Here is a 26,936-nt window from a genome sequence, read left to right on the forward strand (position 1 = left end):
AAGAAGTGGCCTTCCATGCCAAATAAACCGTAATTCCTTGTTTCTCTCTACCATATTCAACTTTGACCATCCATATAAATGACCACACATTACCACACACTTTGTGCCCCTGTCACTTTCTACAAATACCTTGTCTCTAAAAAAAAATCCAACAACAACAGCAGAGCAGTTAGATGGGCAGAAGCAAGATGCTTGATGAAGTAGAATGTATTTGGTAATTTTTATTTCATACTGGCATTGCCAAGATAAATTGAGAAATGAAACTGTCTTACTTTTTATTTGCGAATGTCATTCCGTGACAGCCATATCAACATATTTCAATTACCAGGACGTCTTGCTAGTCATAATAAAAGCATTTGAAAATTGGGAAGAAAAAAGTCAGACACAGTCAGATGACTTAAGCCAAGTAACTATGGAGTAAATTAACTTTCAAGTGTCAAACTTTGGGTGGATTTGTGTATATTTTTACCTTATTTTATTAATAAGTCGCTACCAAGTTAAACAAGCATCCATTAGCATATAAGCAGAGGGAAAATAAACGGAAGAGTACTATTGCTCTGCTATTTGGAAATCCTCAAAGTCAAAACAATAATAAGCTGAGAGACACTTGTCCGCTTCTCTGCCCATAGATTTTCTCTTCTATTATGTGCTACGGAAGAAAATAATGGACATTCTGTAAGCATGAAGTAGCTGAAATAGAAGAGCAGGCAAACTTTATCTTGTGATGGTGCAGCAAGGTCCGCACTGAGCTGGTTCTACAGATAGTTTAAATGATTATGGCTTTACTTTCACATCATAGCAACTGAAGCTGTAGGAAAAAAAAAAAGTATTTGTACAGGTAATGGAAGGAATTTTTACTACAAGTGTAAATACTGACTAGTGATTCATGTGTGCTTTATGTCCTGTGCATCTCGCTAATTTCATCCACACAGGATTGTTATTAGCTCTTTTGTTCTCAACCAAGCCACTCTTTGTCACCCTCCTTAGTTTCTTTACATGTATCTTTTTTGTTTTTTGAACATTAGTAATGTTTTGGAAGAATGACATACATCAAATGCTGAAACTTATAGCTGTTGCTCTAGCTCTAAAATCTATTACACAGAAAAGTAGTTAGCCAATGTTATGAATGGTTTTCTGGATAGTATTAGATTAAAGCTTGTCATAATAATAAGAGAGACAGACTAGTAGTGAATGAGCCATTTTTGTATAATGTTTGAATGTTTCAATATGTGGTATATTGGTAGAGAATAATAGCTATGATAACAATACAGAAATTGCTAACAGTAACTTATAGGTACAGGGATACCTGGATGTTTACGTGAAAAAACTAGCTAATGAAATCTAAACAATGGCCCTGTTAGATAAAATGTGTGTGTGTGTGTGTGTGTGTGTGTGTGTGTGTGTGTGTGTGTGTGTGTGTGTGTGTGTGTGTGTGTGTGTGTGTGTGTTTTAACATAAATTCCTTAAGTGCCAGTTATGCATTTATGGAAGAGTAGTACATCTGTGAAGAGGTCAAAAGTCTGTATTTGAGTTCAGTGATTAGGTCCATGTCCATCATCCATGTTCAGTGACTGGGTTCGTATTGATGTCCAGTGACGTGGTGTCCAAGCCTTCAGTGACAACAGCTCTCAGGAATGCAATTCTGTAATCAGAAGGAGTACAATGTAATACTAAAGATAATCAAGATTAAAATTTGATTAGCACTATAATATTAACTTATTCTATCCGTGGACTTTATTTTTATCCAGAACCTTACATTCAGCATAGAACACCCTAGTAGTGAATGGCTTTTTGAAGGCTGACACTAGTGGTTGTTTAATGTGGCAGATCCAGAATAACTATGTGGCTACACCGCTTGATTATGCAAACGTCCCTCAACTTCTTCCTTACCCCCTCAAAAGGAGGATGGTAGACTGAAGACGAGCAGTTTTAACCTACAGTCCACTGAATTTACATTTAAGATGTGCCATGGGACAAAATAACAACATTATGCATGATTAAAAATAATGCAGTCTTCTACTGTAGTTATAATCATAGGCACGTTGGTGTAGGAGGATTCTTTCTGTCAGCGTGAAGAAGAAAAGATGATTACATTGCTTACAAGTCACTGCCACCTGGAGATTAGAGCTGGAGGGTCTTATTTCTTACTTCTTACCAGTTTTAATAGGACACAGTAGATCTGGTGGACAATCTGTGGGAAGAAAAAGTTGGTTATTTTCTTCTGATTAAGGATGATACCTTTAAGGCAGAGATACATATAATTATATAAACACGTGAAGGTACACTTCTCACAAAAAAATCATGGACAGTAAGGCATGAGAAAGAGAGAGAGAGAGAGAGAGAGAGAGAGAGAGAGAGAGAGAGATACTAAGGAGTTAAATGCTCACCTCCTGGATCATTTAGAACAGCGCAGCAGACACAGTCAAAGGAATCACACAAGTCATCCTCCCAATCCGTGCAGTATATATACTCCTGTAACGAACGAGGAAAGCACCTCCCCTCTCTCGAGGCACACACTGTAAGACTGCAGAGTTGAGGTGAAAGTTGGATTACTTATGTGAATAGTTATGAGCTCTTTTACTCATCTTAGTAAGGGCTTTTCGAAGTCGTGGGATTGGGCATGAAGACAACATTGTCTGTTGGCTAAAAAATACTCTGATTTGCCAAGCTGAGAGGAAGGCCGGGTTACTTATGTGAAGAGTTAATGGGTTCTTTCAGTCAGCTCAGTAATGGCTTTCTGAACTGAGGGGGAGGAGGTCAGACACAAAGATAACACTGTCCAATGGCTCCAGCACAATCAAACCTTCCAAGCTGAGTTGAAAGATATACTGCGAACCCCCTCAACCTGGATGATGTGCTCTTCAGTTTAGTCTTGCTGCCAACTGAGGATTTTACTGAACTTGGGAGAGGCATCTCATACTGAAGAGATTTATTAATGTTGTATATAAACTCCCATTTCAAAAAGTCCATTATAAGCTGAAGGAAATCATGAGATGATAAGAACAAAATGCAAAAAGATGCTCTACGGCTCAGAGGATTGCGTAATTACTGAGTCCTTGAGCCTGATGATTTAGTTTTTGATGTGGGAGTGTCTCCTGAAGCGCTACCCTCCCCCGCCATGCCCTCTCCTCCTCTGCCCTCCCCTACCCTGTCCTTCTCTACCCTTTCCTTCCTTACCCTGCCCTCCCGTCCTTTACCCTCCCTAACTGCCCTTTCATTCCTTCCCCAACCAGTCAGCCAGTCCCACCCTAAGGATAATCACATGGAAGGTGCTAGTGAAGCTATGTAAGACGCTTCACACAATAGTCGCGGCGCACGACTCTGAGGTTGTCATTATCGTACCTTGGCAACCTACCATTCAAAAGTGCATCGAATGTCGTGACATATTATACACGAATCATATTATTATGCACAAATATATTATACACGAATATTATTATGCAAGACCATATTATGCACAAATCTCATGTGTCTAATATTATACACGAAATCAGATGCACTTTTGAATGGTAGGTTGCTAGGGCACGATAATAGCAACCTCAGAGTCGAGCGCCGCGACTATTGCTGCATAAGAATTCATACACAAGGGCTCATATTCTCGTCGGGTAAGGAAGCTCCCAAACACTTTTCCCAAGCGACTTTTTTTTTTTTTTTTTTGTTTCACCATGCTGTCCTCTTCTTTGTTATATAAAACCTTTCAATATCGCCATACTCCGCATAAATAACGTACTAAAGGATATTAACTAACCCTATCCCAAAGTAAATCGCTAAAGAAGAGAATTTAAGGAGCGTCGGCTAACTTAACCGAAGAGAATACGGGCCAGGGTGCTTCACTACCGAAGTCCCATAAGATCTCACACTAATCTAGTAAGCTACATATGTACGTGAATCCGAATATCACTCACTCTTTGCCATGGCATCCAACACAGTGCAAAACAAATCGCTTAAGATGTGCTACGTAGCGTCCTATGCCACCAAGAATTTAATGACACTTACTTGCTGTCGCAAAACACTGGTAATATGGGGGGGAACTGCCTCTCTTCAAGCCCCAGCACTGTGTCGTCATCCACCTCGAAATCAGCTTCTGCTTCTTCCATCGCCATAGGATTCTTTGCCATAAAAGAAGGCGTTATCGAGGTAAATTATATATATATATATATATATATATATATATATATATATATATATATATATATATATATATATATATATATATATATATATATATATATATATATATGAGTCACCCTGGAATGCAAATCTAAGGTCAAACTAGCACCATTAATTTTGAGTTCAATCTCGTAACTACAGTAGATACAGTTTATCTCTGAACTGAACAAAGTAATAAATGAATAAAATAAATGAATGTGAGTAACTCTAGAATGCAAATCTAAGGTCTGACGAGGGGAGTTAGTCTGAGTTCATTCTGTTCATCAACCTGCGTAATTATATACAATTATTCTCTGAACTGAACAAGCCCGGCTGGTAATGACAACAACATCACTATAACTTAATCAAATTATAAATAAGTAGGTTCACAGCAGATCCTGACAATAGCTTTGAAGGGAGAGCGTTGGCCAGAATGAACTCTACTTCAAGCTGGCGAAGCACGAATGGCATAAGAGGGGGAGTGTTTGTAGTGAGTGATGTCTGTGACAGCCCAAGCGATGTAATGGATGTGTGTGTGTGTGTGTGTGTGTGTGTGTGTGTGTGTGTGTGTGTGTAAGACTCACCACAGCCTGAGATACTCCCAACAAGAGGGTCAGGCAGAGAAGCACTTTCATCTTGGCGGTTTGGACTCCCTTGTTGCTGTTCTGACTGTTGACCAACTTCTGAAATGATTTAAGGGCGGTATAATAGGTGGTGAGGATGGAGACTCAGACAGGCTACAGGAGTATGTGCATGAGATGGACGGGGAGAGGAGGAGGGGGAGCCCAAGGGTGAGCAGGGACGGAAGCAGGGGTGTTGCCCTAGTTGCCCGGGCAACATCCTTCTTTCCTGATTAGTTGTCTTCACAGTGGGAGTGATTTTTCCATTCCAACTAAATTTTCTGTTTCACTCTCTAACGTTGCTCAGGCATTTTCTTCTTCTAGTGTGAATGCTGGTCTTCTGTGTGTGTGTGTGTGTGTGTGTGTGTGTGTGTGTGTGTGTGTGTGTGTGTGTGTGTGTGTGTGTGTGTGTGTGTGTGTGTGTTTCCAGGATATGTGGACCATAAATTACCCTTGGATAGTGTATTTTAATGCTGATGATGAGGATCTGTGTAAATACTGTTGTTTATTCGGGAAGGTTTCTGTGGGTGGAAAGTTTGTGACACAATACTGGAACATGTGCCATAAGGGGAACAGTGACTTGAAAGCACACAGTGGCCTCTTACATCACATGGAAATCCAGCAGAGAGCTCAGGATTTCATCAGTGTGATGGAACAGCGGAAACCTGCCAGTAATGCACAGTTGAATTCTGCCACAGCAGAGAGAATTGCCACAAATTGGGAGTTGTTGGAGTCTATCAATGACCCAGTCATTCTCTATAGAAAGCAGAATGTGGCATTTCGTGGACGTGTAGATTCAAATAAAAATTTCTTCAAAGAACCAGACAGAAATCCTGAAAACTTCATCACTTTCTTGAGATATCGAGCCTGAGGCTGTGACGATCAACTCTCGAATCATTTACAAATATACAGCGGGAATGGCGCCTACACATCGAGGACAGTCCAGAATGAACTGATTTCCATCACTGGTCGGCGGATTCAGGATACTTTTATCACTGACATCAAAAATGCTTTTCTCTATTTGTGCAGATGAGGCAGCAGATGTATCCAACCACGAACAGCCCAGCTTGGCTGTGAGGTATGTGGATTCCCTCGGCAACATCCAGGAAATATTCAAGGAGTTGGTTGAGTGTGATACTGGGACAATTGGACGTGCCATTGCTGACAAAATAACGTACACTGTAACTGACAAACTAGGACTCGATATGGCAAATCTCCGTGGACAGTCTTATGATGAAGCAGGCAACATGACAGGAAAATTACATTGTGCAGCTATTTGAGTTCTGGAAGTAGAGCTAAAGGCGATTTATATTCACTGCAACTCCCATCAGGTGAACTTGAAGGCTTGCAAAGTCATACCAGTGTCCAATATGATGACTGTCATCAATGAAGCCAGCAGATTTGTTAATAAGTCTCCAAAAAGCCAGAATCATCTATAGGCTACTGTAGGGCTTCATAATGAGGTCTGCTGACTGCCGACCGAACCGAACCAACCTACTCGATGTTTGCAGAACACGTTGGATCGAATGTTATGATGCTAAGGAAGCTTTCCTGGATATGCTACCTACAGTCATCATATGCCTGGAGGATATGATGACCTCACCCAATGAGTGGAACAGAGACTCTATCAGTGCCACTTGAAGCTTGTGCCTGTCCATTACACAGTTTGACTTTGTGTTCTCACTGACTGTAATCAGTGACATGTTGTTGGCTACGAAAGGACTGTAAAATAATCTACGAGTCAGAGCCATTGGCATCATCTGTGCTGATGAACATGTTGATTATTTTAAACACTTGGTTAGTTCAATGAGGGAAGATATCAATTATTTCCATGATGGATGCTATGAGCAAGCGAAAGACATTGCTGGAACATTCGAATTGGACATCAAAGCTCTCAGGAGGTGTGGTAGACAGACACTCCGAAACAATGCTCCTGCTGAATCTGTAACAGACTACTGCAAACGCAATGTTACCATCGCACTACCGGATCATTAAGACCAACAGTTGAATGAGAGGTTTTCTTCAGTCCAGAAGAATCCCATTCAGGGACTGCAGATTGTACCTGCAATTCTCCTGAAATCTGATACTGGAATCAAGGAGTTAACTTAGCAGCTGGCAACATCATACAACCATGATCTTCCAGAGAAACAGTCACTAGAAGTTGAGCTTAGGAATGTGTGTGACGAGATGGATAGCATGGGAGAAAGAGGTACCTAGCAATTCACGAGATGCTTTGCCATTTGCAGATGAGGATTTTTTTTCAAACATCAGGATCATCATACGCCTTGTATGTACTATTCCCGTGACCAGCTGTAAAAATGAGTGAAGTTTTAGTGTCATGCGTCGGCTGAAGACCCGGCTCAGGAGCACGATGACAAATGAATGCTTAACCAGACTTACTTAAATGAATATCCACTATGGTGTACCCATCGATAATCCAAAATGTTTGCTAGGAAAAGTAGCCAACTAATGCAATCTATGGATCTTCTCTCGAACCATGCTGACGAGTGAGCACAAAATAATTGCATGCGATTAAGAGCCCAATTGTATTTTATTTCGTTCAGTATGTAACATGGAGCTCAATTACATGCCATAATTTGACAGTTTTTTATCATTGTAATTGACTAGTTAAGCAATTTTGTTATGGCTTGTTGAGAATTATTCCATATCTGCATCCTGAATATAAACAAATGTGTTGTGCTAGGTGTTTAAGGGGTGGCTTCCCATTCCTAGAACGCCTAGAGTGCAGCTGGGTTCTTTTTCTAGACCGAAGCTTAGACAAACAAGAGAGGGCCAGGGCATAAAAACACAGGGCAACAACCTTACACGTATAATGACAAATTCAACTGATGTTGAACGAGCAGACAAGCTGATACAATTTCATAGACAACAGTCAATACATAGGCTGGCATTGCACAGGATACTGTATGCACAGGAGTCTAAGTCTGGTTCAAGAGGGCAAAGACACTGTTACACTGTTCGTGGTGGCGAGGCACTGTTGTGAGGCGTTTACTGCTCTGGCACTGAATTTATAAGCTGAATACTGGGGAGGGTGTTACCGACTTGCACGAGGGAGGGGAATAGTTACAAGTGTCGTTACAAGGGAGCAAGGGTAATATCAATGCTGCTATTATTCACTGTCTATGTTTCTGTGCTCTACAGTCTCACTTGGTCCCACTGCACACTGGGATCCACTAAGGTGCCTGTTCTCCTTTATTCACTCATCTTGGTCTTTTCTGGCCTCAATGTATTCACCATAAACTCACTTTTACACTCTTAGTGCTGATGTCACTGTTCACTAGAAGTTCACTGTCTTCGTGCACACTTGGTTTCATTGGGGGAAGGGAAAGTCCAGGGATCACAACTCTCGGTCGGGGGGGGCGTAGAGGCCCTGTGGGAGTCCCTTCATCCTGCAGCCACGGGACCACTTTCAGGGGTGTCGTCTCTCTGCTGGGGCTCGGGCTGTGCGTGGTAAAAGGCCCCTCACTGTCGGGGCTGGGTACTGGGGTCTGGCCCTTGGGACTGGGGCAGAACAGGCATTGGAGGTCCTCACGCAAGCGCCTGGAGAAGGACGGGCGTCGCCTTCATCGGGGTGGGGAGTGGGCCCACCCAGGTGTCCGGGGGACATCCACAGAGGGGTGCCAGCTGCGGTCTTCTGTTGGGAGTGCCGCCGTCAGAGCTGGGCTGCAGTGTCGCTCTCGGCCAGAGTCCATCAGGCAGGCATCCTCTTCCTCCGGACAGAGGGAGAACAACCCCGGGGACAGTACTGGGCTGCTCCACCAATCCTCTGAGTGGTGGTCCTCCTCCTGGAGGTTGCCTCGGTCTGGGTGGACAGGTGGGTAGCCTGTGCTCCTGCCAGAGGGCAGGACTGAACACAACTCACCATTTCGTTACGGAGTCACATGTGGCGAGAAACTTTGGTGACTCACCCCGGTGTGGCTATTGGCCATTGCTAGGTTTCCTTGGGCAACAGACGAAGGGTGGCTACAGGCCGTCCCTTCGCTGTCAGCGTGGCTATCGGCCGTCACCGAGGCCCGACTGCCTGACAGGCACTCGGATGAGGTGAGGCTATAGGCCTTCACCTGCCTGCCGGTGAGGCTATCAGCCGTCACCAAGGTCCCACAAGGAGGGCGCCATGCAGGAGAGGAGCAGCTATAGACCATCTCCTCCCTACCGTCGCGGCAATCGGCTGTCACTCGTGGCATGCCCTCCGAGGCAACTACAGAAGGAGAGGGGACATACCTGTCTCTCTCCAGCACAGCTATAGGCCGTTGCTGGTTTCTGTAGGGGATGTGAGCAGCACTGGGCGGAACAGCTATAGGCCGTCTCCTAGTTGATGGTCCGGCTATAGGCTGTGACCTTTTTGGTGAGCAGCTATAGGCCGTCTCTGGTGCCCGGCTGTAGGCCATGGCCCATTCTTTTTAGTGAGTGGCTATAGGCCATCTCTGGTGCCCGGCTATAGGCCGTGACCCTTCTTTTTGGTGAGTGACTATGGGCTGTCTCTGGTGCCCGGCTATAAGACGTGGCCCTTCTTTTTGGGAGTGGCTGTAGGCCGTCTCTTTAAAAACTGAATGGCTATAGGCTGTGGCCCTTCTTTTTGGGAGTGGCTATAGGCCGTCTCTTTAAAAACTGAGCAGCTATCGGCCGTCTCAGGTGCCCAGCTATAGGCGAGGCTGGGGTGCTGCTTTGAACTGTTAGGCTAGTTCCACCCCGATCCTGTTGGTGATCAGCTCACCCGGAATGTAGTGCACTTTGACTAAGGTGGTGGCGGTGGGCGAGTTCCGGGGAATATGGGTGCATGGTCTGGGTGATCTTATGGCCCTTTTGCTCGGGAGCAATCCGTGCTCTGTCCAGCCCTCCGTATCCTCCTGGGGATGTGGTTGCGGCTTGTGTTGTTACCGCTGGCATATTACTACCGTCGTCGGGGAAAAATCACATCCCGTGACTGGAGGTAGCAGGTGCTGGTGGTGCTGGTGGTGATGGCTGGTGTTAGATGTTGCAGGAGGGTAGTCCAGTTGGAGGTGTGTTGATTTTCAGTGAGGTGTGGGATGAACATCAGGAAAAGTGTGGAGGGCTTGTGGGCTGTGAGGAGGAGCTGTAGGAGGTAGTGAGGACCTCAGACATGGTGCTTCCTGCTGAGGGTTGGTGCCCAGGTGGCGTGGTGTAGTCTCATGTTGGGAGGTGTGGAGCTGTGCAGAAGACTGAGCTGAATGCTGGACACTGAGGCTATGGTGGTGGTTTTATGCCAGGGTAATGCGCCACCAGATTCCCTCGGGGTCAGGGATGGGGGGAATTTGGATTTGAGGTAGCATGAGTATGATAGTGGTCATGTTGTAGATGTGAAGGGGGGAGGGGAGGTGGCTGGATGTGGAGGTGAGGCTGGGGGTGTGGAGGTGGTAGTGTATCTTGTGGGAGGGCATGAGAGGCAGCTGGAGCAGGTGATGGTAGGTTTGAGGGTAAGGGTGGGTGGTGAGGTGAGCATGCATCGCCTGGGTGCGCTGGGTGTGGGTGGTGTGGTGTGGGAGGGAGTGGGTAAGGGTGGAGGTGTCCGAGGGGGTGTCTTGCGAGTGGAGTGGGATGTGGGGGGGGGGAGTTGGCGCCGGTGGTGGAGGGAGCTGGTTGCTGGGTGGGAGTGGGCATTCAGTTTCTGGGTAGTGGCTGGGCGGTGGGTGAGGAGGAGTTGGGTGTGGGTGGGGCAGGTGGTGGTGGTGGTGGTGGGGTGGGGGATGGGCCGGGAATTTGTGGTGCAGGTGAGTCTAGCTGCGAGGTGTGAGGTTGCGTGGCACATGGCAGGGTCGGTGCAGGTGATTCTAGCTGTGAGGTGCTATGCAGCATGTTGGGCAATGGGGTCGGGGGAGAGGGGGTGGGGGAAGTGGGGAGAGAGGGTGAGGGTGAGATGTAGCAGTTGTAGGAGTCAGAGGGGGGAGTGGGGCCAGAAGTGGGAGGTGAGGGAGGGTGGGGGAGTAGTGGGGCGGAGGCTGAGGTGGCATGGGGTGGAAGTGGTGCACGTGGCAGTTCCTTAGAGTGCGGGGTGTGTTGTTGTAGTCCGTGATGACTTGATATGGGTTAGGGATGTAGGTGATGGTGTATAGGCCCATGAAACGGGGGGAGAGTTTGTGTGGTACGGGGAGCTTGGCTATCATCACGGTGTTGCCTGGTTTGTAGGGGTTGGGGACAGCGTCTGGCTGGAGGTCCAGGCCATTTTGCAGGTGGTGGAGAGAATCAGATGTGGGTGTTGTGGTGGGCGGCTGTAGGTGTTGTCGTAGGGGTAGGAGGAGAGGCGCTTCACCGAATACCCGCACGTGGGGTGAGATGCCGTCCTCCCTCGGACAGGAGTTTATTCCCCACTGAATAGTTTTTACATGGGCCGGCCAGTCCTTGTTCTTAGTTTCCTTGATCCGTGTGTGGATTTGGTTCATGATGGATCAGTGGCTGTGTTCGCAAACGGCGTTTCCCTGAGGCCAGTAGGGGGAGGAGTGGGAAATGCTATATCCAAATAACTTTGAGAGTTCTTGCCAGATGTTACTGGTGAATTCCAGGGAGTTGTCAGAATGCAGGGCTTGGGGAATCCCAAAGTAGGGGAAGACGTGTCAGACCAGGGCATTGGTTACAGCCATGACATGATGTTCCTTGGCGGGACAGGTGACACTGAATTTTGAATATGTGTCTACGAAGGTGATGATGTAGCGGTACCCGGACCTGGGTGGCAAGGGTCCTACAATATCCACCGAGAGGAGTTGCCAGGGTTTTTGGGCGTTTAGTCATCATCCGGGCAGGCCGTGCGGCAGGTATCTTTGCCTGGTGGACAAGCTCAGCAAGATTGGATGATTTTCTTGGCCAGGTTGGAAGGGTTGGGGGTCTACTACGTGTCGTTAAATATTTATAGGAGCTTCTTCGTGCCCAGGTGAATGCCATTGTTCAAGTGGAGGTGTTTCATAGCATCGAGAGAAGTGTCGGGATCGAGGGTGATGTGCCCTGATGGGGTGAAGAGGTGATCGCCCTGGTGGTAGAGTTTGTTGAATAGGTGGGGGGGCATCCAAGGGGGCCTGTATTTGTCCTGCCACTGCTGTAGGAGCTCCGCGTCGTGTTGAATGGCATGGATGGGGAGCCGGGATAGGGCATCAGCACTGGTGTGGAGTTTGCTGGGGCGGTAGGATATCTCATAGTTGAAATCTTCCAGGATCTCTCGCCACCAGATGAGCTGTGCATTGTGGGCGTCCGACTGTCAGAGCCATTGGAGTGATTGATGGGCCATGATGATTGTTATGTTTGTCCCTGATAGATTGACCCGGAAGTGTTCTAGGGCCTAAATAATACCCAAACACTCCCGCTTGGATGTGGCATAATTTCACTTGGCCTGGTTCAGAGTGCAGCTAGTGCAAACGATGATATGTTCTCATCCCTCCTGGACTTGGGCAAGGATGGTGCCAATCGCTACTAGGGAAACATTGATATACAATCAGAAGGGCAGGGAGTAGTCGGGAAAGGAGACGATGGGGGCTGTTAGGAGTTTGGCCTTCAGTTCTTGGAAGGGAGCTCATCGCTCCTCTGTCCAGGTAAAAGGCTCTCCCTTTTGGGTCAAGTCATCGAGGGGCTTGGCGATGTTGGCAAATCCTTTGACGAAGCATCAGTAATAGGAGGTGGGGCCCAGGAGGGCTCGGACCTCGTGGACGTCTCGTGGTAGAGGAATACTTGTGATGGTGCGAAGTTTGTCTGGGTCGGGGGATATCCCGTCTTGGGAGATGACGTGTCCTAGGAAAGAAACACTTCTAGCAGCCAGGACGCACTTAGAAGTCCAGAGCTTGAGGCCGGCCTAGCGGATTCGATGGAATACTTTCCTGAGGTGCTGGAGGTGGTCGGCTCAAGTCTTACTGAAAACAGTCACATCGTCCAGGTATACCAGACAGATTTCCCAGGTGAGGCCGCTAAGGACAGACTCCATTAGTTGGAAGAAAGTGGCAGGGGCGTTAAAGAGCCCGAAGGGCAGGACGTTAAATTCATAATGCTTCCTGTTGCTTGTAGAGAAGGCGGTCTTTCCTCTGTCCTCTGGGTGTACAGGGACCTGCCAATACCCTGACTGAAGATCGAGAGTGGAGAACCAAGAGGCTCCGTATATGGAGCTGAGGGAGTCGTCAATCCTGGAGAGGGGAGGGGTCGGGGGCTTCTGGAACTGGAACTGCCGCTTGTGGCAATCGATGTTGGCTTGTAATTTTTGCACCAGGTCCAATCCCAGGTATCCATCATAGTTAAGACAGGAGGAGTCGAAAACTATGACCTTGTGTTGCGCTGATACTTGCTGGTGGGTGTCGGTGCGTAGGGCCTGGGTTTGCCCATGGATGGGTAGCGGGCCATCCCCCGTGTCTATAAGATGGGCTGACGTGGGGAAAAGCAGGCCAAAACCCGACTTGTGATGGGAGTAGTAATGACTGTACAGGCACGATCTGTCCATTCCCGTGTTGACTAGAAGCCCCGCCTTTACGCCGTTCAGCTTCATCTTGTCATAGACTGGGGGTTGGTATCTGAAAGAGGTGGCTCCCACCACTGTGGGGAGGTGCAGGGGCAGTCCTAAAAATCCAGGTGCTATTGGGGCTCCTCTTCCTCTGGCTCCATCTCCCTGGGATCGGTTTCTCCTGTGGATGCGGGTTCATCCTTGGGGCCCTCGCTTTCTAAGGAGGACACCTGGTGTCGTCCAGGGGTGGAGAGTTTGCACCTGGCAGCTTTGAGATGTTCACGGATGTCGTGCAGGGGACATTGGTGACTGCACTCGCAGAACCCCCGGGGGCTGACTGAGATAAGGTTCTGGTTCTCCTTGTGGCTGGGGCACTTGCCTGTGGGGTGGGCCCTGGGTAAACTAGGTGCAGGTGTCGTGCTGGTCTGGGGTAGCGGTGGTTGAGGTTTGTGCAGTGTGGGTTTGTTCGTGGGGAATTTACCGACCACGTTATTTTGTTGAAGGGCAGAGCAAGAGGTTAGGAGTCGTCGTATCATCTGGATGTCTCAGTGAATGTCTTCCACTGGGTCATGAATTGTAAAATGTTCTTTGACCATGCTGGCGAGGACTCTGAGGAGAGTGTTGAAGGTATGTTGTTCCCGGGTTTCATTGTTTGCTTCTGGGTAGGCGGCGGTGACAAGTCGCCAGGCCTGGATCAAAGTGTCGTCCAGGTTGTCGTCGTAAGCTAGGCTATCCAATTGGGATAGCGCTACTACCTTTCCCAATGAGGATGTGATAGCTTGGATTACCACTTTTGTAAAGTTTGCCCATGTGAGTTCAGGGATGACTTTGGTGCAGTATTGGCCACGGCTTTTCCAGTAGTGGCAATGTGACAGCAATTTTCTGAGTGTCATCTTTGAACCCGATGTCCAGCAATGGCTTGATTATTGCTAGATATGTGTGAATGTCGTACTGTTCGGGGTCAAACTTTGGCAATTGTATGAGAGGTTTTGTTGCCATTTTGAATGATTCCCTGTTAGACCTCTCTATATATGCCCAGGTCAAGAACCATTGCTGTCCACCAGTGTTATGCTAGGTGTTTAAGGGGCGGCTTCCTGTCCCTAGAATGCCTAGAGTGCAGATGGGTTCTCTTTCTTGACTGGAGCTTAGACAAACAAGAGAGGGCCAGGGCAGCAACGTTACACATATATTGATAAATTCAACTGATGTGGAACGAGTAGACAAGCTGATACAATTTCATAGACAGCAATCAATACACAGGCTGGCATTAATGAGTCTAGTATCACACAGGATACTGTATGCACAAGAGTCTAAGTCTGGTTCAAGAGGGCAAAGACACTGTTACACTGCTCGTGGTGGTGAGGCACTGTCATGAGGCATTCACTGCTCTGACACTGAATTTATAAGCTGAATACTGGGGAGAGTGTTACTGAATTGCACGAGGAAGGGGAATAGTTCCAAGTGTCGTTACAAGGGAGCAAGGGTAATATCTCTGCTGGTAATATTCACTGTCTATGTTTCTGTGCTCTGGAGTCTCACTTGGACCCACTGCGCACTGGGATCCACAAGGGTGCCTGTTCTCCTTAATTCACTAGTCTCGGTCTTTTCTGGCCTCACTGTATTCACTATAAATCACTTTTACACTCTTAGTGCCGATGTCACGGTTCACTATAAGTTCACTGTCTTTCTGTGCACACTTGGTTTCATTGGAGGAAGGGAAAGTCCAGGGATCACAACTCTCGTGCCTGGGGTGGGTGGAGGTCCTGTGGGAGTCTCTTCATCCTGTGGCCACAGGACCACTCTCAGAGGCGTCGTATCTCTCTGCTGGGGCTCGGGCTGTGCATGGCGAAAGGCCCCTCACTGTCGGGGTTGGGTACTGGGGTCTGGCCATTGGGACTGGGGCCGAACAGGCGTTGGAGGCACTCACTCAAGCACCTGGTGGAGGATGGGCGTCGCCTTCATCGGGGTGGGGAGTGGGCCCACCCAGGTGTCCAGGGGACATCCACAGAGGGGTGCCAGCTGCAGTCTTCTGCTGGGGGCAACGCCGTCAGGGCCGGGCTGCGGCGTAGCTCTCGGCCGAGTCCATCAGGTAGGCGTCCTCTTCCTCCAGACGGAGGAAGAACAACCCCGGGGACAGTACTGGGCTGCTCCACCATTCCTCCGAGTGGTGGTCCTCCTCCTGGAGGTTGCCTCAGTCTGGGTGGACAGGTGGGTAACCTGTGCTCCTGCTGAAGGGCAGGACTGACCACAACTCACCATTTCATTGTGGTCACAGGAGGCGAGAGAGTTTGGTGACTTTCCCCAGCATGGCTATCAGCCATTGCTAGGTTCCCTTGGGCAACAAACAGAGGGTGGCTACAGGCCGTCCCTTTGCTGTTGGCGTGGCTATCAGCTGTTGCCAGGGCCCAACTCCCTGACAGGCACTCAGGCGAGGTGAGGCTATAGGCCTTCACCTGCCTGCCAGTGAGGCTATCCGCTGTCACCGAGGTCCCGCAAGGAGGTCCCCATATAGGAGAGGAGTGGCTATAGGCCGTCTCCTCCCTACGGGCGCGGATATCAGCCGTCGCCAGTGGCGTGCCCTCCAAGGCAACTACAGAAGGAGAGGGGACGTACCTGTTTCTCCCCAGCATGGCTATAGGCCGTCACTGGTTTCTGTAGGGGGTGTGAGCAGCACTGGGCGGAGTGGCTATAGGCTGCCTCCTAGCTGATGGTCCGGCTATAGGCCGTGACCTTTCTGGTGAGCGGCTATAGGCCGTCTCTGGTGCCCGACTGTAGGCCGTCTCTGGTGCCCGACTGTAGGCCGTGGCCCTTTCTTTATGGTGAGCGGCTATAGGCCGTCTCTGGTACCAGGCTGTAGACCGTGGCCCTTCTTTTTGGTAAACGGCTATAGGCCATCTCTGGTGCCCGGGTATAGGCCGTGGCCCTTCTTTTGGGGAGTGGCTATAGGCCGTCTCTTTAAAAACAGAGCGTGTATCGGCCATCTCAGGTGCCCAGTTATAGGTCGTAGCTGGGGTGCTGCTCTGAACTGTTAGGCCAGTTCCACCTCGATCATGTTGGTGGTCAGCTCGCCCGGAAGGTCGTACACTTTGACTAAGGTGGTGGTGGTGGGCGAGTTCCGGGGAATAGGGGCACATGGCCCAGGTAATCTTATGACCTTGTTGCCTGGGCGCAATCTGCGTGCCGTCCAGCCCTCTGTGTCCTCCTCCTGGGGGTGTGGTGGCGGCTTGTGTTGTTACCACCGGCATATTAAAATGTAACCATACGTTTCTTGTTTTCTTTGTGAAGTATGAATAGTATTGCACTGAATGAACTGCTGTTGTCTGAATTTTCATTCGAGCATTACTTAATTCGTTTTTACAATATTCAAGGACAAATAAAAAAAATCAAGGGGGCTCACTACATTATCCAGTAATTGTGAAACTGCCTTGGAAAAACCAAGGGGGTCCACAAGTCCCCTAAACAAAATTTTAAGGTACTGAGACTAAAGGGATCTTGAATAATGCCAAAAAAATTTGGACAACACACACACACACACACACACACAAGTCAAGGAGAACAGACGTGCGCCGACAGCGCTCCATACCGAGCTAGCACGGCCAGTGGCATTACCTAAATTAGTATCTTTATATGAGTCAAGCTCTGTACCAGGTTAGACTAAATGATTTTTTATTATTAAAAAAAATAAAAAGAAGTTTAAACAAGACTTGTTCAAACAGAAAAGAGAACCGAGTGGCGAAAGAATGCACTCAGTCAGCTGAGGTTTGTTTAGACTACAACTGCCCCAGGGAATGTAAGTACTCTGTGCTTTTAGTATTGCAAAATGGCTACATACTTTAGTAAAGCAAATTTGGAAAAGAAAAGGGATAAAGGTAGAAAGCAAGATGATGATTTCTGCCAAGAACTGGTTGAAATGGAGACTCACAATAGACTAGTTGAATGTTTACACAAACTGGAGATGGCTTTCAAGAATGAAATTGATGAAATAGAGAAGCAGATGCACTTGCAAAAGGAAGAAATAGAAAAACTAGGAAGGGAGGTCAACAAGAAAGACACAACCATCAGTGAACTAACAGTGGAACTGAGTACACTTAGGAAGAAAATGAGTGAAATGGCAAGTACAGTAGTCAATCACGAGAGTATTATGGAAGAGTTCAAAAATGATACAGAGACAATTAGGCAAGTAAGCAGTCTGATAGATCAGAGCAGTGATATTGAGGAGAAGATAACACAGGTGAATGATGCTGTGCAAAGCTACAGAAATGATGTGGAAACTACGTATGCTGAAATGGTGAAAGTAAAGAAAGACTTAGAAATAACGGTGGAGGAAAAAAGCATTAAAAAGGAAGTGAAGAGAATAATCCAAAACAACCCAAAGTTAGTCAGAGATTCAGTAGGTATCAACAAATCTATAGTAATCACTGGTATAGAAGAGGAAGAAGTAAAAAACAAGATCATAAGAGACAAAAAGGAGATGGCAAATGTAATGAGCTTATTGAAAGAAGTATCAGAGGAAATCTGTAGTAAAGACATAGAGGAACACAAAAGATTAGGGAAATACGAGAAAAGCAAGACAAGACCTCTAAGGGTAACTTTTCAGAGTGTAAACCCTGTGGAGGAGATACTAAAAAATGCAAAGAATCTTATGGAAAAAGAGGAGTTCAAAAATGTATGGATAAAAAGATGCCTAACACAAGAGGAACTGGAATTACTGAAAGAGAAGAGGGAGGAAGCAATAACAAAAAATGAGGGAATTTCAGAAGAGGAGAACACATTTTTTTTACAAAGTAATAGGATTGCAGGTACGAAAGTGGTACACAAACAGGAGGGAATAAAAAGGAGGAAGGTAGTAGAACCATGTCATGACAAGTATATAAACAAGATGATAAAGTTGATGTACTCAAATATGGATGGAATGGTATCTAAATTACTAGAGATGAATGATTATGTCAGAGAAAATGAACTACATATAATATGCCTAACTGAAACAAAATTAACACCAAGGTTATCCAATGACATACTAAACTTAGAGGAATACAATATATGGAGAAGAGACAGAAACTTAAAAAAAGGAGGAGGAATTATAATATTAACTAAGAAAAATCTAAAAGTCAATGAAATAAAACTAGATATATCATCACAAGTAGAACTGATTGCAGTAGAGATCAACACACCTGAAGGGAAAGTAATTGTAGCCAATTTGTACATTCCACCCAGATCAAACACATGGGAAAAAGACGAATATGAGGACCTGGCAGAGAGTACAATTCAGAGTTTAAGATCATTACTACATAAAATGGAAGAGAAATCGGAAAGAATTATACTAACTGGAGATTTTAATACAAATATAAATTGGAATACTCTAGATATATTTAGCCAAGAAAGCTGTTGGGTCCAAAAGCTCCTGGATCTCGTGCAAGAGTTTTTCCTAACGCAACATGTGAGGGAAACCACCAGAAAAAGAGGACTCGATGTACTTTCAATGCTAGATCTAATATTTACTAGGCAAGAAAATGATACTGACAGTTTAATATATCACCCTCCACTCGGCAAAAGCGATCATGCAGTACTAAATTACAACTTCAGGATAGCATATGACATAGTTAACAGCAATGAAAGTTACAAAAAGAGCCTAAACTATAAAAAGGGAAATTTTCAAGACCTAAAGAAGTATTTCTTAGAAGTTGATTGGGAAAATGAGCTTAGAGGACAAGATTCAAATGCTGTATATAAAAAATTCTGTGAATTTTATGAAATAGGAGTCCAGAAGTACATCCCACAGCACAAAGAAGCAGATAAGAAAATACAGAAATGGTTCAATACAGAATGTAAAAAATCAAAAGAAAGAAGAGATTTGTTGTGGAATAGATACAGAAGACACAATAGTGAAAGGGCATATAATAATTACAAACAGGCAAGAAACGATTATACAAGAATAAGGAGGGAAGCCCAAAAACAGTTTGAGGAGGATATAATGAATAAAAATAGTGATCTATTTTACAGCTACATCAGAAGCAAAACCAAAGTAAAAGATAGAATACAATCCATTACGGACGTGGGAATCACCTATACACAAGAGAAAGATATTTGTGAAGCGCTAAATAAGAATTTCCAATTAGTTTTTACAGAAGAAAAAAATTTTGAGAGGGACTATGTGGAACATGCATGTCCACACATACTACCAGATATACAAATATCAGAAAAAGTAATACGGGAGGAGTTAAGTAAATTAGACGGAGGAAAAGCAAGTGGTCCTGAAGAAACTTCATGTTGGGTACTACAAGAATGTGCAAAGGAGTTAAGTAAACCATTATTTTTAATTTTCAAGAAATCCTTGAGTCAAGGTAAACTACCTGATATTTGGAAGAAAGCAAATATTGTCCCCTTATTCAAGAAAGGGAATAGACAAAATCGACTCAACTACCGACCAGTATCACTGACCAGTGTTGTAAGCAAGGTATTAGAAAAGCTTATAAGAAAAGCTTGGGTAAATCATCTAGAAGAACACAGTATGATAACAGAAGGACAGTTTGGTTTCAGAAAAGGAAAATCATGTGTTACTAATCTGTTGAGCTACTATGACAGAGTAACAGACACAATACAGGAAAGAGGAGGATGGGTGGACAGTATCTATTTAGATTTCAAGAAAGCATTTGACACAGTACCACACCAAAGACTTTTATGGAAACTGTACCATCAAGGAGGAATTCGAGGCAAACTGTTTTGTTGGATGCAAGATTTTCTCATAAAAAGAGAAATGAGAACAGTACTAAGGGGAAACTACTCATCATGGAAAGAAGTGACTAGTGGAGTACCACAGGGTTCAGTGCTGGCACCAATCATGTTTTTAGTGTATATAAATGATATAAACAGTAACACTGGAAATGAAAGCTATCTGAATATGTTTGCAGATGATGCAAAAATACAAAGCAGAATTACTAACACAGACTCTTGTAAAGAGATACAAGAAGAATAAATAAACTTCATGAATGGAGTAATACATGGCAAATGGAATTCAATGTGGACAAGTGTCATGTAATCAAGTTTGGTAAGAGTGGAAAAAGACCTGATTGGGATTCGTTAGGAAATAAATCCCTACACACATCAGAAAGTGAGAAGGACCTAGGTGTGATTATCAATAACAGACTATCTCCGGCTGGCCACATCAGCGAGAAGGTACGGAACATGTACGAGTATACACTGCTTGCAAATATGAGAATAGCATTCACATACATAAATGAAGACATGCTAAGAAGGATAATAACATCATTCATTTGACCAACCCTGGAGTATGCATCAGTAGTCTGGAGTCCTCATCTCAAAAAACACATAGACAAGATTGAAAAAGTTCAAAGGGCCGCTACGAGATGGATACCAAGCTTAAGGGATCTAAGCTACGAAGAAAGACTAAATAAATTGAATCTACCAACACTACAGGAGAGAAGGAAAAGAGGTGACATGATAATGCTATATAAATGCATATCAAGGAAGGAAAAAAATAGACATAAATGATTACTTAACATATGGGGAAGCATCAGCAAGAGGACACTGCAAAAAAAAAAAACTGCATAAGAAGAGAGGTGATAAAGACGTAAGGAAATTCAGTTTCCCAAACAGAGCAATTGATCAATGGAATGCACTACCGAATGAAATAGTGTGTGCCAAAACAATTCACAAATTTAAGGATATGTACGATAAATATGGTTTAAGACACGGGACAGTACGAGCTTGACTCATTCCTGTAAAGATACAATTAGGTAAGAACAATTAGGTAAGAATACACACACACACACACACACACACACACACACACAACTGAGTCTGTCCCTGGTGCGATGGAGGGATGGAGTGGAGTGGTATATGGAGGAGAGGTGTGTGAGTTGGAGAGAGGGTAGATAAATGGCAGAGGGCAGGGCAACAAGGAGGCGATCTGTTTGTCGCCACTATTCACAGAATCAAGGCACTTGGCAACAAAGCTGGGAATAGCGCCGCTACTATTTTAACAGCGATGGTGGTAACGCCATTACCTTTATTTAGCCAGTAGCAGAACTGAGAGCGCCGCAACTTTTTGGCTGTACTCACGCATTACCGCGCTCCTCGCTACTCACGCGACGAATACAGGTCCGGAGTCGGTGAGTACATACAGATATGCCGACGGTTTGGTTGTATTTATTAATGACGAAAATTAATACTTTCGTCAGTTCTGTCAGTTAATGATGTTTGTTCTACATTACATCAGTAGTTCATTAATTATTATTATTTATTAGTAATGTGCAATAATTAGACAGGAATTTGCTAGTTAATTATCGATCATTTTCATTAAGTAAAGATAAATAAGGATGTCAGTTAGATGTAGGCAAAACACACACACACACACACACACACACACACTCTAACTATCCCCGTCTGCAACTCCTGCTGTCTCCCTCACTCACTCTTATAGACTAATTCTTACTCACTACGTTATTATTTCGTAACAGTATGTTACTTTCAGTTTAAAGTAATGGAAAAAAAAAAACATTGCCATTGTATAAATAGCCTTTAAAAGAAAGCCCCAGTTTATTTTTACTTTCATTTTCGTACATATCTTAAATAGGTATCATTGAAAATATAAGAAATCTATATAATATGTATCAATGGTAGGCCAATTTTTTTTTTTTTTTGCCTTTTTTTTTTTTACATATGTTACTTTTAGTACGTATACGAGGTAATAGTGTAAAAGAATATTTGTTACATTATACAGTAAATAGCTTTTTCCTGTACCTTCGGCTCTAAGCTTCATTAAAGTGACACCGACATGTATATGATTTTTTTTATTCTTTTATTTTCAGTATAATTACGTACTGACATTACTGGTACACAACATAACCACTCAGACCGACTAATATTATCAATTCAGTATATAGTGTATTTCTATATCACAGATTTTTGTTAACCTTTCCTTCGTGTACGTTTTTCTTATCCAAAGTAACCGGAGCGGGAGTGCCGCTACATTTCGTATCAAGTAGAGAAACCAGGAACGCCACTACTTTTTCTAGCTAGTAATGGGAATGGGAGCGCCGCTACTTTTTATTAGTAGCGTTCCCAGCATTGTTTGGCAATAGATAATCTTGTAAAAGGTGGCCAGAAACAAATTGCTGCCATGTCGCTTTCAATTTGGCTGTCCTTCCTTCAAGTCACATAGCGAAGATATAACATTTAATAATAAAAATAAAAAAGAATCGTGACTTTTTTTTTCGTCCTTATGAGGCAACTGACAGCAAACCCTTTTCTGTATCCTCCTACTTTCTCTGTACTCATTTCAAAGCCAAAGGTGGCTGTTGTGTATATGTACGTAACGACCTGTCTTCCTCTCGTGTTCCTGAACTTGCTTCTTCTCAACTCCCAACTCTCTGGCTTCGGCTCTTCTGTCATTCTCTGACTACATATATCTGCACTGTTTACTTATCTCCTAATTCTACTGAATATGAAAAATTCATCGACTATCTTACTTCTACGATGTAACACATTCTATTCATTTCTCCTTTCTCTGAAATCTCCATTCTAGGAGATTTCAATGTTCACCACCACCTTTGGCTCTCCTCTGCTTTCACTGATCCACCTGGTGAACATGCCTACATCTTTTCTATCCTTAATGACCTAGAGCAGCTTGTACAGCACCCTACCCGTATCCCTGACCACCTTGGAGAGAGCTCCAACATACTTGACCTCTTCCTTACAACTAATCCTTCTGCTTACACTGTTAATCTTTTCTCTCCGTTGAGCTCCTCCGATCATACCCTTATTACCTTAACCTGTACTATCGCTCCGGTACGGCCTGTGGACCCTCCAAGGAAACGTCATCTATGGCACTTTGAAGCTGGGGATTGGGAGGCCCTCAGGCAGTACTTTTTTTTATTTTCCCTGGAATGATTATTGCTTTCATGGCCGGGAGCCATCTGAGTGTGCCTTGCGCATTATGGAGGTTATTCTCTCGGGCATGGAAGCATACATTCCTTTCTCATATCCTTTGACTAATGCAAGAAAGCCTTCATTTAATCACACTTGTTCTAATGCTGTCTGCAACAAGGAGAGGGCCTATAAAAGGTACCAGAGCCAACCCACCCCTGAATCACATCTTTTTTATGTTACTGCCCAGAATCATGCTAAATCTGTTCTTCGCTCGGCTAAAAATAATTTCATCCGTACTAAATGCTCTCAAATCTCCAACTAGAACTCTTCCAGCTCCTTCTGGCACCTTGCCAAAAACCTTTCTAACAACTTTACCTTATCATCCTTCCCTCCTCTTTTCTACTCGGATGGCTCTGTAGCTATTTCCCCTATTGATAAAGCAGATCTCTTCACTCAGACTATCTCTTCCAATTCCACCTTAGACGATTCGGTGCTGTTCCTCCATCACTTTCCCCCTCTGACTTCCTCGTGGTTGACATTAAAATTTCTTCCACTGATGTACTGTCTGCCATGACTGGCCTCAGTACTAACAAGGCATATGGGCCTGATGGAGTCCCTCCTGTTGTCCTCAAGAACTGTGCTTCTGTGCTTACACCCTGCCTAGGTAAACTCTTTCGCCTTTGTCTGTCAACTCGTACCTTTCCATCTTGTTGGAAGTTTGCTCTCATTCAGCCAGTCCCAAAGAAGGATGACCATTCCCAACCCTCTAACTATCGTCCCATTGCTTTAACATCCTGTATCTCAAAAGTTTTCGAGTCAATTCTTAATATAAAAATTGTAAAACATCTTTCATATCACAACCTTCTTTCTGATCATCAGTATGGGTTCCGTCGGAGACACTCCACTGGCGATCTTCTCACCTTCCTTTCAGATTCCTGGTCATCCTCCTTTCGGGACTTTGGCGAAATCTTTACCATTGCACTTGACATCTCAAAGGCTTTCGATCGAGTCTTGCATAAATACTTAATTTCCAAACTACCCTCTTATGGTTTCTATCCTTCTATCTGTGCCTTCATTTATAGCTTCCTTTCTGGTCATTCTATAGCTGCTGTTGTAGACGGCCATTGTTCTTTTCCTAGATCTATTAACAGTGGTGTTCCTCTGGGCTCTGTCCTATCACCAACTCTGTTTTATTCATCAATGATCTTCTAAGCTGTACATCTAACTCTATCCACTCGTACGCTGATGATTCCACCCTTCAGCTCTCCATTCTGTTTCCGCAACGTCCATCTCAGCAGTCACTTCAACAAACAAGGTGAGGCTATGGCACACCTAATGTCTGACTTGGCTTGTATCTCTAACTGGGGTAAAAATAATCTTGTTGTTTTTGATGCATCAAAGACTCAGTTTTCACATCTATCAACCCGTCAAAATCTTCCACAGGAGTACCCACTGAAGTTTAATAATATCCAGCTCAATCCTACGTTATCCTTAACATGCTTGGGTGTTCCATTCTCTTGGGACTTATCTTGGAAAGATATTACTTCTCGTGTAAAATCTGCTTCCACTGGATTAGGTTTGCTAAGCCGACTCCTTGTCTTCTTTACCCCTGCATAGTTGTTGACTTTATACACAGGTTAAATTCGCCCCTGTTTAGAGTACAACTCCCAAGTATGGGGAGGCTCCCCACATACAACTCTTTTCAATAGGGTGGAGTCAAAGGTTTTTCATCTCATCAACTCTCCTCCTTTTATTGGGTCCCTTGAACCTCCGTCTCTTCGCCGCATTGTTGCCTCTTTCTCTCTCTTCTATCGCTACTTCAATGGTCACTGCTCCTCTGAACTGTCTGCTTGCATTCCTCCACCTCTACGTAGCACCCGTCTAGCAACAAACTCTCATCCCTTTTCTGTCCAACTCTCTAATGCAAGAGTTAACCATTACTCCCAGTCCATCATTTATGCAACAGGTCAGCTCTGGAACTGTCTCCCTCTGTCTATTTCCTACTTCCTATGATCTCCAGTCTTTCAAATGCAGTGTGTTCTGGCATCTCGAAATGAACGGATCTTGAATTTGGATCTCTTTTGAATTGTTTTTGTTTTTTCTTGGAAGGAACTGTTTTATATATATATATTGAAATACCGGCCGTGGCAACTCAGGGCACCAGTACACCCCCAAGAGGAGACTACAGTGGAGTATATGGCTCACGCGCCACGCCCATGCAATACGGACATAACTCCCACTGAGCCGCGTGCCTCTATTCCTTGGAGTGCGCCCAGTGCCACCGCCCCAGTCCAAGTGCACTACCTTTCAGCCGAGCTAGCCCTCACCAGGATCGAGGTGGAGCTGAAAATACAGCTCCAAGCAGCACCCCAGCAATGGCTGGTAGCTGCACAAATCAAGAGACAGCTTGTTGCCGCTCTAACAACAAGGAGACGGGCTGTAGCTGCTCCAATAATAAGGCGACGGCCTGTGGCCATGACCTTGTAATGGCCGGTAGCCGCATACAAAAAGGCAATGGCCTGTAGCCATGCCCCCAAAAAGGAGACAGCTGTAGCCACTCCAGGTGCTGCTCAAACCCCCTGCAGAATCCGTGACGGCCTGAAGCCACACGTGGGGAGAGAACAGTACGCCCCCTCTCCTTCTGCAGCTGCCTCGGAGGGCATGACACCGGCAATGGCCAGTAGCCACGGCAGTAGGCAGGAGACAGCCTGTAGCCACTCCTCGTCTACACATTGCTCTCCATACAGGACTTTGGCGATGGCCTGTAGCTACGCCTGCGGTCATGCGACAGCCTGTAGCCGTGCTTTGTCAGCAGTCTCATCAGGAAGTTGGGCCTCAGTGATGACCAGTAGCCACACCAACAGAGAAGGGATGACCTGTAGCCGCCGTCCATCTGTTGCCCAAAGGATCTCGGCGATGGCCGGTAGCCGCACCAGGGAAGGACGCCACCAAAGTCCCTCCCCCCCTGTGACTTCACAACGTGAGGGCGATCTGCAGTCAGCCCTGCCTACCAGCGGGGGCACAGGTGCATCTCTGTCCACCAGGACTGAGGCAACCTCCAGGAGGAGGACTTCCACCCCGAGGACTGGTGGAGAGGCCCAGTCTTATCTCTGGCTTGCTCTTCATCCAGTCAGCCCCCGAGGAAGACCCCCATCTGACAGACTCCTGCCCGAAGCAATGCCACAGCCCCAGCCTGATGGAGGCGCAGCAGGAAGGAGACCGCAGCTGACGGACCCTCGAGGGCACCCCCAGGACCTCGGGGCGAGACCTCTTCCCTCCCCGATGAAGGCAACGCCCTTCCCCTACCAGGCGCCTGTGGAAACACCTCCAGAACCTGTTTAACCCCAGCCCTGAAGGCCAGACCCCAGTCCTCAACCCCGACAGTGAGGGGCCCTACACCACACCCAACAATAGTCCATGACGAGAGATGACGCTCCTGTGAGTTGTCCCGTGGCTGCAGGACGAACGGACTCCTGAAGGGACTCCACATGCTCCAGGCCGACAACTGTGAGTCCCCAGGCCTCCTCCCTTCCCCCTTGCCAGACCAATGATTGTGATACATAGTCCCCACGGACAGAAAGTGAGAGGCAAAGACTGCAGTGCAGATAAGCAGTGAATTCCAGTGCCAGCGATAAAGATGCTTGTGACAATGCATACCCACCTTGTGCAGAACAAGAGGCAATACTCGGTGTCATAAAAATAACTCTTGTGACAGTGCATATCCACCTTGTGTAAACCGAGAGGTAAAATCCAGTGACAATATATATATATACTGTATATATATATATATATATATATATATATATATATATATATAGATAGATAGATTG

The 26,936-nt window shown here is 45.6% G+C and overlaps 1 protein-coding gene across 1 annotated transcript in view; it reads right to left on the reverse strand.

Annotated features, from left to right (window-relative positions):
- Window positions 1–268: 268 nt before the first annotated feature.
- Window positions 269–26,936, reverse strand: part of LOC145389493 (uncharacterized) — a 40,891-nt gene continuing 14,223 nt past the window's right edge. The window contains exons 2-6 of the mRNA XM_080264786.1: window positions 4,734–4,832; window positions 3,997–4,109; window positions 2,388–2,524; window positions 2,156–2,191; window positions 269–1,642 (exon numbers count right to left, since the gene is read on the reverse strand). Of these exons, the coding sequence (XP_080120912.1) occupies window positions 1,629–1,642; window positions 2,156–2,191; window positions 2,388–2,524; window positions 3,997–4,109; window positions 4,734–4,784 (351 nt within the window). The 5' untranslated portion in view covers window positions 4,785–4,832 and the 3' untranslated portion in view covers window positions 269–1,628. The remainder of the gene's footprint in view (window positions 1,643–2,155; window positions 2,192–2,387; window positions 2,525–3,996; window positions 4,110–4,733; window positions 4,833–26,936) is intronic.

This window comes from Coenobita brevimanus, chromosome 14, assembly GCF_032717465.1.
Source record: "Coenobita brevimanus isolate Jiangsu-jjx chromosome 14, ASM3271746v2, whole genome shotgun sequence".
NCBI lineage: Eukaryota > Metazoa > Arthropoda > Malacostraca > Decapoda > Coenobitidae > Coenobita > Coenobita brevimanus.